The sequence below is a fragment of the Polistes canadensis genome, unplaced genomic scaffold (genome assembly GCF_001313835.1).
Source record: "Polistes canadensis isolate GaletaPanama2010 unplaced genomic scaffold, ASM131383v1 scaffold_278, whole genome shotgun sequence".
Taxonomy (NCBI): Eukaryota; Metazoa; Arthropoda; class Insecta; order Hymenoptera; family Vespidae; genus Polistes; species Polistes canadensis.
In genome coordinates, this window is record NW_014569825.1 from 133,548 (window position 1) to 145,322 (window position 11,775).

Below are 11,775 nucleotides of genomic sequence, written 5' to 3' on the forward strand. Positions count from 1 at the left end.
ATATATATAGTAATATAATACTATATAATAATACTCTCACTCAATAAATGTTCTATTAAATGCTTTTCGTTTCTTAAATTAACGTATCTAGATAGAATGTTCAAGTTCAACTGTACGTTATTACCGTTTTGAATTCACGTTACACCCTTCCTCCGTTCGTTGCCCATCAGGCTTCTTATAGTGGGAAAAATAAACATAACCTCGCAATAAACGTTTCACTAAATAAACTTATTCAGAAACGTTATGGAACAATTTCATTGATCTAAAAACACTTATTTCTATTTCCAAAAAAATTCAATAATTCTAATATCGTATAAAATGATAAAATAGATAATTTCTAAATGACCTCGAGTGAAGCATTGTGCTCGAACACACGAATCAGATCACTAGATAAACATATAATGATTATCAAATTATTCCCTTGCACTTTGTGTTGTATAATCGTGCGTCGTTTACAATTAAACACTATTTTTTAACAAATTCCACATAAATAAAAAACACTTTTTCACTGAAACAGACAGAAAATAAAAAAGGGAATAGACTAGGACGCGTAAAAAGGTTAGAATGACCTGATTGTTTACTCCTCGTGGCAGCCATTTTGAACGCGCTTAGAGAACTCGAAAAATTCCTATTGTTGCATATATTCTTAAAAAATTTTTCTTAAATTTAATTTTTTTAAAAATAGTTATCAATATTTTACAATCTCGTTAAATCATTGAAAAATATCTATTATTTAACACTTAATACATGTGTGGAATATTCACAAGAAGATCTATATAAATAATTTAAAGATAATTATAAAGTGTTAACACGTTTTAGCGCGGTAAATCGAATAATGCACGTAATCTTATTTTATCACTTATGCTTTAAAATTTGTATTTATGGGAATATATTGAAACAATATATTTGAATTTGTGGACATTTTGAGTTTTTTTCGGAAACACAAAAATAAAATCTAATTTAATATAAAATACAATCATTTACAAATATAGATATATTTAATACTTACCGAGATCTTTTAGTAGGAGCTTCTTCTAATGTAAATCTCTCTGTACTTGGCATGATACTAGATCTTGGCTCGGTGTTAGCTGCAGTAGTAATAATACTTTGTTGTAATTGTTGATACAACGTAGGAGCGCTTGTTACTACACTTTGGGCAGTACCAGAGAGAGATGCAGCAGTTAAGGGAACAGAAACAACTATACTATTCGATGTAGTAGTTGGTGATTGGATAGACGTTGATGATTGAGATTGCGTTACTGACATTATCACAGGTGTAGTTGTTGCTTCTGTAGTAACTGGAATACTAGATGCGGATTGTACTGGACTGTCGATTTTTAACTGTAATTTATAAAATATTAAACTACATATTAAATATTTGATTTTACTAGATTTCATGACAGAAAGTTGAAGCTTACACATTGATAAAAGTTAAGATACCTTTTTTACTCTTTCAGGCTCAGTTGTTGTACTAAGACTAGTGGCTTCGGTTATAGTAGGTTGTACATTATTACTTGAAACTGTTTGCTGAACTACTGAACTAACAGCAACTACTACAGATCCACTAGCTTCGGAACTAACAGATTGATTTGAATTTTCATTTCCTATCACAGTTGGTGTACGTGCACCAGTCTTTCTTCGTTTACTTGTATGACTTGAACCCTTATTGGATTGTGAGGAATTAGATTTCGTTTGACTACTATTTTTATGAATCAAATTCGAATTAGAACTCGTCTTTATATTAGCAGTTGTAACAGCAGTTGCTGCTGTCACTGAAGTAGATCCATCGTGTCCAAATACGCTTTCTGATTGTGTAACAATAGTTTCTACAAAATTTGATGTCGTAAATTTTCCAGTATTCGCAGAACCATCTTTGGGAGTATTACGACCACTGCTACTCTTGGTGTCATCAGCAACACCATTTATTTCTACGTTTGGACTAGTATTAGACTTATTTTTAGAATTTGTAGTTGATTTTGAACTGGATCCTTTCCTTTTACTACTTGATGATGATTTTATTGGAGTCTCTGCTTCCTTTTCAGGAGATGAATCTGATGATCCATTGTCAGCAGGTATAGGTTTGTATGGTGGTATAGTTTTAACGTTACCACCTTTTTTCTATAAATCAAATATATTTGTAACATTAATGTAAATAAATGAAAAAGAAAAGAACACTATAATGAAAGTGCAATAATGCTAACCAATTTTGAATAATGGTGCTGGCAATATCCACAATATTTAACATTGTCAAGATAGTTGCCAGCTTCTTCGCAAAGTAAACCAAGAGCTTGAGCACAGGTAACGTGAAATTGCTGCCTGCAGCCTGTTTTATTACACTGCATACAAGCTCCAACATTTGCTCTACTTCCTCTACCTTGTTCTTCGCAAATATAACAAGACTGAAATAATAATCACAATTGATATAAGTATATTCTTGTCTCGGAATAATATTACAAATACTTAATTAGAAATAATACCCACTTTACTAAATCTTTCAGAAGGTATAAGCTGTAATATAATGGGTTCCATTGTTGTAACATTGCCAAAGCGCACTTCTGGAATATAAAGAGCGCAGACAACATGAGCCCAACCAGCTTGATCCGTCCTTTTGAGTGCTCCATCTTTGCTCGGGCATAATTCACAGCGCTGATCCAATATTTTGTATTAAAAAAATCATATATTATATTTTGGATATAGTTCAGACAACAATTCATCATCATCATCTTTAGATATATTTATAACAATATCTTATAAATAAGTTCTATGCGATGTCAACAATAGAATAAACTTACCACGCGTGCACTTCTTTCTTGTGATTCACATTTTCTACAATACCAAGGTCCTGTTGGTACAGTAACAATACCATAGCACGCTGCAAATATAAACATAATATTATTCTAACCGATATAGAAATATTAATTATAGAAAATCTATCGGTATGAATAAGTGCAATAATGCAAACCTTGATGTACAGCGACAGTACATCCCTGTCCATCGCAATAGACCAACGGATTCTCGGTCCAACCCCTCTCATCAGAACACACACAGCACCCTCCAAGCATCTCCTTCATGCTGTGCTACAAGCAATTCGGAAGAGGAGACTAGCATGAGGAGCTAGGCGAACCGTAGACGGCGACGGGAATGACGCTTGGCCTCCCCATGCGGTTGCATCCTGGCGATGACGATTATCGAATATCGTATCCACTTTTAGAATCCTTTAATTTAAAGATGCACATATGCACGCACGCACGCACGTACGCACGGACGTACGTACGTACCCTCGTGCACGCGCGTGACGCATATAACGAGGCCGAATTCTTACGAACGCTCCACGCGCCTTTTAATTTATTCTCAAAAACTTATCAAACCCTTCTACTAATCGTTTTTTTAAACTAACAAGAAACTATTTGATATTAAACACCCGCTAATCCTACACCCAGGAGTTGTACACAAATATCTTTTTTAGAAGCGTGATAGGACGGTTTGTTATTTACGACGGCGCTCTATTTGTTTCGCTGCACGGCCATCTTATTTAGTTGTCGCGCGCGATACGCGCATGCGCATACTCAACTACTCTACCCGCGAAAACAAAAAGCTTTATTCAGACGTTCAATTTCCTATATATAAGAACGAGGCTTTAATGAAAAGCTTTTCAATTTAAATTTAATCATATTCCTATTATCTTTATTGTATTATCATTCGCTTATAATAAAAATAATCATTTCTTACAAATTACTAAATATTATCGTAATAGAAAAGATAATCATTATCATTTGATCTTAAAAAAGCCAATCAAATCGTTAACACGCTAAAGAATCAACCAATGATCGTTTCTATATAGTTGCTATAAAACAACTAAATTCACTATCGATAGTTTAAATCGATCAATTTTAAATTGGATTTTTCTTCTGTGTCTTTTAATGAGTTTGGGAATCCTGTAAATATATATATATATATATATAATATATATACATAATATATATACACACATCGATTAGATCATTTGCTTTCACGCAAAGTCTTGTCAAATTTTGTTAGTACTGAAACGAATGCGTTTATTAAATTTTTATACGTGTCCAGTATTTTTGCATTTATTTGTGTCTCTCGTAAAAGTATTTTTCTCGTACGTAAAGTTTGAATTTTGTTTCTTTACTTGGAGGAAGTATCTTTGGTTTGTTAATTTACTTAATTTTATTTCTATTCATATCTATAACAAATTTCATTGTTACAGATTTTTTATTTATACGTTATCATCGTATTATAATGAATGTTCTTAAATGACAATTTTTATTTATCTACTCTGTTTTACGATTACATAAGTTCGAGGAAAGAAATTTGTAACACGCGTTGAGATTATTTAAATTAGAAGAATCAAAATAAATGAAAAAAAGAACAAAAAAAAAGATGATGATGAAGAAGAAGAATGACTTTTGTAATTTTTAATAATTATTCGTCTAACAGGAATTAAAATGGTTCCCGTTATAGTTATAGAGAGTTCTGTCGATTTTATAATTAAAACAGTTTGTGAGAAAGAAATTATGAAATAAATGAAGAAAAAATGAATATAATAACTTAAACTAAACAACTCGAAGAGAAATGTAGAGTGCTAACGTTTGAATATATATTTATAAGACAATTTCTTGGTTTGCGCAAATGCGAGCTGATACGTGCAATGTATCTATATATATCTTAGTTTCACTTTGCTGTATCTCACGAACGAAATGGCCTTGCAAAAACGGAATGTCTGTGATTCTTCGCTACTTAGCAACAAATTCTTTTCGAGAATTTCATTTAATTCGAAAACGTTTGAAAATAAAGTCCTACGAGAGTAATTAAATTAAATTAACACGTTGCGAAGCGAATGTAAAACGATAGGAACGACGGTAAGTAATAAAAAAGAAAGATCGTTTAAGAGGAGAGAAAATAGAAACAAAATTAAATATAAAATAATACTTTGAATCGCTCAAATACGACGGTGAATCACAAAGTAAAATAAAGAAATAAAATTCATGATTTTTCATTTTTATCTATGAACAACGACAAAATGAACACAATATTTTGTGTGTCGTTAATTTTAAAAATAGTCCAATAGATGTCGAAATATTGTGTTATCTTCTAACGTGAGAAAAAAGAAATAAATGAGTGAAGTGTAGATGCATATATATAACTATGATATATATATATATATATATATATATATATATATATTATGAGTAAACTTGTATTCTTACGAAACAGAACGCTCTCTTATCGACAGAACTCATTAAACATGAAAGAAAATATATTTGACGTAAAACATGATCAGTATTTCTCGAACTGTTGTGGAGGAATAATCTACGTTACAAAAATGGGGTATGTCTCGAAATTTTTGTTGTATAGGTCATTTCAAACAAAAAAAACCGCCTAATTGTATTTTTATTATTCACAAAAATGATACTTTATCATTTTTTGGCTTCTCAATTATTTCAAAAAAAGAATTTTGAAAATTCCTAGCATGGAAAAACTGAAAAAAATAACTACATAAAGAGATACAAATATGAAAACATATAAAGAGGAAATAATGAATGTTATCTATCTCGTTTTATGACAAACGTATTTGTTATCCTAACTGATTAACTTTTCTAATATTTATCATTAAATATACAATTCCAGGAATGAATACTGAGTGAAATACTGAGAGAGAGAAATGAAAAATATCTCGAATTTAATAAAACAAATATTTTCGATGCACTTATCTATTAATGAATAATAATGAATAATAATGAATAATAATGTATGTTATTTATTAAGGAGCGATAATTTTTCAAGATAAGATATTTCAAAATTATTTATAGAAGTATTGAAAATTGATAAGACTTAGGCCGATATTTAATTACAATTACAATCGATTAAATTTGAAATTGATATTGAAATTTAACGCAAATTTTCTTTCGTTATTTTGTATTTTTTCCTTTTTTTATACGATAAACATTGTCTGAATTGTAATGAATATAAATGTTTATTGTTTGTAAATGATCATTCTTATGTGATAGAACACGAAAAAGAATGTCATCTTATCGGTTGTGGGGTTCAACGGAGGACGGAGCTATAGAATTTGAGTCGTTAACAAACGATACATTATCAGGTGCTCTCAACGTGATAAGAACCAGTTTCTGTACTCAAGAGAGTGTAAGCAAGGTCGTAAATGTTGTATCAGAACCTGGTGCAGTCGATGAACTGATCGAACTTTGTCTGGATGCAGCAAAAGATGGCGTCAGCGTCGTTGCCATCGAGGTCGAGACCGGCGAGATAGTTGGCGCACTTTTCAACAAAATTCAAGTAATTATTTCAAACGTTTCATCTTTATTATGCTTATTTTAATAATAATTATCTTACGAAAGAAAAATCAAACTTTGTTATTTATTTGTAAGATACTTTTTAGACACATTTGTAATTCAAATTCAAATTCAAATTCAATTATGCGCGCACGCTTGAAATCGAATCGATCTATAAATATAATGTTAAAATATATTGTTCTTTTAGGTTGCTGGAAATCCAACAGAAAAAACTTCATTCGAACGTTTCAGTGAATCTTGTAAATACAAATCGTCGAAAGCACTGGTCGATTTCATGGTCGACATTGATTCGCGCTTCAATCTCTTCAAACACTACAACGCGAAATGCATTTTGGAAATAATGTTTTTAGCGGTATTACCGGAATATTCTAAACGTAGAATAGGCGAACTTTTGGTCTCGTCGTCTTTAGAAATTGCTAGGGAATTGAAACGGGGAGAACAGACCAAGATTCCTGTTTTGGTTAAAGATTACAATTCTATAATCAATTACGATGCAATACCGACATTAGCTTCAGCAATAGGTACCTCGAATTATTCGACAAAAATCTTTGTCAAATTGGGCTTTGAAATATTGTTAAGTATTAGTTTTGATAATTTTGAATTTGATGGGAAGAAATATAGTGAGATACTTAATAACGAGCATAAAGATTGCTCTTTGAACGCTAAAAGAATTTTGTAAACATTTCTATCAACATTGAAATTATATGCACAATAATTGCAAAGAAATATCAAATATTTACGAGATTTTAGAATAGAAATATTATTCTTTTAATGGCGCACACAAAAGTAAATAACATGAAAGAAAATCCTTGAAAGATATGGTTTTATTGAAACGATATAGTAAAACGTATGACAAAATTATCGATTCACTTGATAACTAGAGTCTTTACGTAATAGCATCGAGTATATATATATAGTACCGGGAGATACATTATTTGTTTAATGTCGATATGAATATGGAAATGTTTTCGTTGACGACAGTTTAAAAGGCTACAACATAATCCACATATATAAATTTATATATAACATGTATTAATATTTAATTAATTATCATTTTTATCTAGCTCGTTATTAATTAGCATAATTATGTTTTGTTTCAAATAAAATTATGTTATATTATATAAGTATTTATTTATAATATATGTATATATTATTATCAATGAAATATATATTCTCGTACATTTATACACATATACGTAATAAATACACATGAAAAGTTATTTATTTGATTAATTATATAATAGAAAATATTAGATTATTTATCAACGATAATAAATAATCGTAGAAGCATTATCATGGAAAATTGTTTGCTGTATGTTATCAATCAAATACATTAAGACCAGATTTATAAAGTCAAATATTGAAGCGTAGGCGTTGCATCTATGCACACGCTCACAACTATAATATTTCTTGATTGTAAGATCGAATTAAGTTCAGTAGTTTGAAAGCTATTGTCCACGTAAGCTCGTCTTCTTCTACAAATGCAAGATATCGTGATAACTCTTATACTCTTATCTGTAATATATATATATATATATATATATTCGTAACGGGAATTTTTTCTTGACAACGACGACGTGCGATAAAACACGAAATTAAATATAAATTTTATACATTATCGTGTACTCACATGTAAAGGAGTATTATTACTCTTTATATCAAATGAATTCAGTACGATTTTGTCGCGAGTTGTGGTTATACTGTTAGAAAAATGGAATGCCAATTAATTTTACGCGAAGGTGGAATAGATTACGTATTGCTTACAAAAGATAGATTAGAAGATGCATTACGTATTCAAGCTAATACTATGGTCCATGAAAATATTGCTATAGGATTGGGAATGTTCGAGGAACCTGGTGCACCCGAGGAAATGCAATTGATTTTTAAGGAAGTTGTTAAAGATGGAATTTCAATAATCGCTTTAGACAGTGACACGAAAGAAATGGCTGGGGTGGTATTCAATAAGATGCATGCAAGTACAATCATTTTTATATTTTTTTTTACTTTTTAATGTTTTATATTGATTTTTACGTTGTCTATTAAGTTTTTTATTTGAAACGAAAACTATTCTGATATTATATCCAATCGAGTATATTTTTATTAACTCAAATATTATATTATAATTATGAATACATATATTATATAATAATGTAGAAATGATATCGTGAGAAAGTGTTGGAAAATGTTGACAAATGCTGGTTTAATAACTTCAAGAAGGAGTGGGGGGATAAAAAGGGCAATTGTCTAATTATCTTCAATCACGTTAACTCGACGCGAAGTCGAGTTAACTTCGTTATATATAAAAGATAGACGTTTTCTTATTTCCATTTGATAAGGTTAAAAAAAAATAAAAAAGGAAATCTTGATGAGATAATACGTTTCTTTTATTTGAAGATTCCTTTGAAAGAGGGAGATGAGGATGCACTTGGGAGATACGTGAATAAGAATATAAAGCATCGTTCTTGTATCGAGCTTATTCGTTTTCTTAATAACGTAAGTACTTAAACAATATACTGATCTAATAAATAACAGCCATATAATTTATTATATCTAATATAACACGTAATAATATATGAAATCACCGTTCCATTGAAATTTCAATATTATTTCGTAACTTTTCTTTTTTCCTCTATTTTCATTTATTTAGTTCGAATCTAAGGTGAATATATTCGAAAAATATGACACTGATGCAATATTGGAAATGTTTTACATCGCAACCGATAAAAAATATCGTAGACGTGGAATCGGTCTTGGATTAACGAAATCTAGTTTCGCATTAGGAAAAATGTTGCAAAAAGGTGAGATTAAAAAAGTTTCGATGGGCGGGGAAATTGTTTTGGAGAATGCTATACCAAATATAGCGATAGCTATTTATTCCTCCAATTATTCTATACGTATCGGCGAAAAATTACGTGGTGAATGTTTAGCTGAATTGTTATACGAAGATTATACGTTTAATGGTAAAAAAATGTCGGAGAGGATCGATAGTAATCATAAAAGGGTTACACTAATTGCCTTTAAATTATAAACGAAAAGGCACAACATTGTTATATTATAATCATATTTGTGTTTTAATGGTAAACGATAGATAGTTGGTTTTTGCTTTTTTTTCTTTTTTTTTTTTTTCTTTTTTTTTTCCTTTTTTCTTTCTTTTCTTATATCTTTATTCTACATCATATTATTCTACTATCCCTAACCCACTTGTTTTCATTTCTAATACCCATTTTCAAATCGATCATTTTAATTTTTTTCATAGATATTCATACGTTTCTACCATAAGTATTGTATCTCGTTTAGGAAGACGCCTTGTATATAAATATACGGCACTGTTGATCGCGCGCTGGCTAATATATAGTAACATTATTATTAAAGCGTCAATCTGAAAGAAGCGCAATGGCAATTCTTATTTATTTAAGTATTATTTTTTTTCTTCTTCTTCTTCTTCTTCTTCTTTTCTTTTTTTCTTTTTTTCCCCTCTTTCTGTCACTTATACATTACTTTGTAATTATTATGCGATATGCAAGGTGGGCCGAAAGTAGTTTAGAGATTATTTAAAATATCAATTACTCCTTTCAAAATACAAATATTATGATAAATATTTCAAATTTTGCTATTGTGAATTATTTGATTGATCGTTAATTTATGAAAAATTACATTTTTAATTGTGTGAATATAAATGAAAATAATTTTAATATAAAAAATAATTATAATTAAGTATAAAAGAAAATTTCTTATTTTGACAAAGTTTCTAAGAACTACAGTAATTAATTTTTCAAATCAACCCCAAGAGAACTTTGTACAGGCCGACCCTGTATTTCGTGCATCTTTAATTCGTTTTCTCAACTATGTATATCGCAAATCTATTAACCGAATCGCCAATTAGCGCATGCTATCGATTACATTGACATCGAGTATTTTGATCGATTAAACGAGAAACGTTTAAAGTTCTTAGCGAGAAACCTTACAGATATTATAATACGCGATACATTTTTTCGTGCATATTAAACACAGTTGATTTTATTTCTTTTTAAAATATAATCGTCGACTAATATATTTTGTTTATCGTTTTTTATCAGCTAAAACAATAAATTCGACTAGATCGATATTGAAAATTGCATATAACATCGGAATATATGAATTTGAGAAGGTTTTTATAAAAAACATTTATTACGATCTCTTTTCTTCCCTTATATATGTGTGTGTGTGTGTGTATATATATATATCAGAGTGGTTCCAGCTAATTTGCCTATTGTTAAGTACGAAAACTATAATTTATAATAAATTACATTATACGAGAATACAAATTGTGTAATGCGCTTTTTAAATTATTTTTTTGCTAAGAAAACATTCGAAAAGATCGTGGCTCCGTATACTACTACGAATAGTTTTGTCATTTTTTTTTTTCTCTCTTTTGGCAGCTATTTTTATTTTATTTTATTTTATTAAATTTGTTGCTAAATATTTCTTGTAACAAATATTTTAGAAGCCACTCTCTTATGTTACGCGAATTTCTAAGTTTCGATATCAAGCACTTAACTGTTATCACATACATGTTATAGATATATAGTATGTATATATATCATCAAAACATTACTTATTTATATATAATCTTACTCTTTTCACGTGTTTTAATACATATCTTTTATGTCACATCATAGTTAGAGATCAATAACTTCGATTTACGTTTCATATATTTCTAATAAACCAACACTTTTTAAATGAGTATATATACGTGTTTCTCGTGTGCATCTGTTTATTGTAAAAGCTGTTATTATCATTATTATTATTTGAGTAGGATTGATTTCTTTACTGTTTTAGCACTTTAATTTTCGAATGTTACGAAGGTAACAGACTCTTACCTCGTTCTTATATATTATTAATATTAATATTATTATTAGATATTTTTTTATTAATCGATCTACTTGAGTATTATTAGTTCTGTTATTTTTCTCTTCTTTTTCTTTTTTTTATTCCTCTTTCTACCTTTTTTTTTTTATTGGAATACATTCTCTTTCTGCGTTTTCAATTTTATTATTAGTGGCGTCAATGGAATACTTATTATTGCAATTGTAAAAATGTGGACGTATATAGGATTACCCATTAAAATATGATTAATGTAAATACAATACTTCCAACAATGAATAATTATCTCTCTCTTTACCCCCCCCCCCTTCCCCCTCTCTCTCTCTCTCTCTCTTTTTCTTCTGACTTGTATATAAACTACTATTATTAATTTATATTTCTAACGTTTAATATCGATTTAACATACATTCAACAAACTATTTATTTCGTTATTATTGTATAAGCTGACACAGATAAATGACATTAAAATATTATTAACACCGTTATATTTTTTATTATACGTACGTCAGACTAACGAAATACTTTTTTTATTTTATATTTCTCGCCTCCTATATACGTGTGTGTATACATTATATTA

General features: G+C 29.4%; 3 protein-coding genes across 10 annotated transcripts in view; 2 read left to right on the forward strand and 1 right to left on the reverse strand.

The window, feature by feature from the left end:
• LOC106791022 (protein AF-10-like) overlaps positions 1-3,520 on the reverse strand; it is a 6,761-nt gene extending 3,241 nt beyond the window's left edge. For 5 of the 6 annotated variants that reach the window (XR_001382148.1, XR_001382149.1, XM_014756361.1 and 2 more), the window contains exons 1-6: positions 2,963-3,520; positions 2,793-2,872; positions 2,482-2,646; positions 2,202-2,399; positions 1,441-2,118; positions 1,010-1,341 (exon numbers count right to left, since the gene is read on the reverse strand). Coding sequence is in view for 4 of the 6 variants with exons in the window: in XM_014756361.1 (XP_014611847.1) it covers positions 1,010-1,341; positions 1,441-2,118; positions 2,202-2,399; positions 2,482-2,646; positions 2,793-2,872; positions 2,963-3,071 (1,562 nt within the window). In the remaining 2 variants the exon portion in view is untranslated. The remainder of the gene's footprint in view (positions 1-1,009; positions 1,342-1,440; positions 2,119-2,201; positions 2,400-2,481; positions 2,647-2,792; positions 2,873-2,962) is intronic. The other variant, XM_014756363.1, reaches the window with a different exon arrangement.
• A 1,172-nt stretch (positions 3,521-4,692) lies between these two features.
• On the forward strand, positions 4,693-7,472 carry LOC106791018. Of its 2 annotated transcripts, none has more exons than XM_014756347.1 (3): positions 4,693-4,883; positions 6,033-6,318; positions 6,523-7,472. In XM_014756347.1, exons 2-3 carry the CDS (start codon positions 6,046-6,048, stop codon positions 7,012-7,014), a joined length of 765 nt encoding a protein of 254 aa, XP_014611833.1. In that variant the 5' UTR covers positions 4,693-4,883; positions 6,033-6,045; the 3' UTR covers positions 7,015-7,472. The 2 variants fall into 2 exon arrangements, with proteins under 2 accessions (XP_014611833.1, XP_014611832.1); XM_014756346.1 differs by lacking the exon at positions 4,693-4,883 and adding an exon at positions 5,286-5,352 and having other exon boundaries at positions 6,523-7,470.
• An 88-nt stretch (positions 7,473-7,560) lies between these two features.
• On the forward strand, positions 7,561-10,630 carry LOC106791019. Of its 2 annotated transcripts, XM_014756349.1 has the most exons (4): positions 7,561-8,074; positions 8,168-8,307; positions 8,730-8,828; positions 8,983-10,630. In XM_014756349.1, the coding sequence occupies exons 1-4, from the start codon at positions 8,047-8,049 to the stop codon at positions 9,361-9,363; spliced, it is 648 nt and encodes a 215-aa protein (XP_014611835.1). In that variant the 5' UTR covers positions 7,561-8,046; the 3' UTR covers positions 9,364-10,630. The 2 variants fall into 2 exon arrangements, with proteins under 2 accessions (XP_014611835.1, XP_014611834.1); XM_014756348.1 differs by having other exon boundaries at positions 7,564-8,307.
• The last annotated feature ends 1,145 nt before the right edge of the window (positions 10,631-11,775 follow it).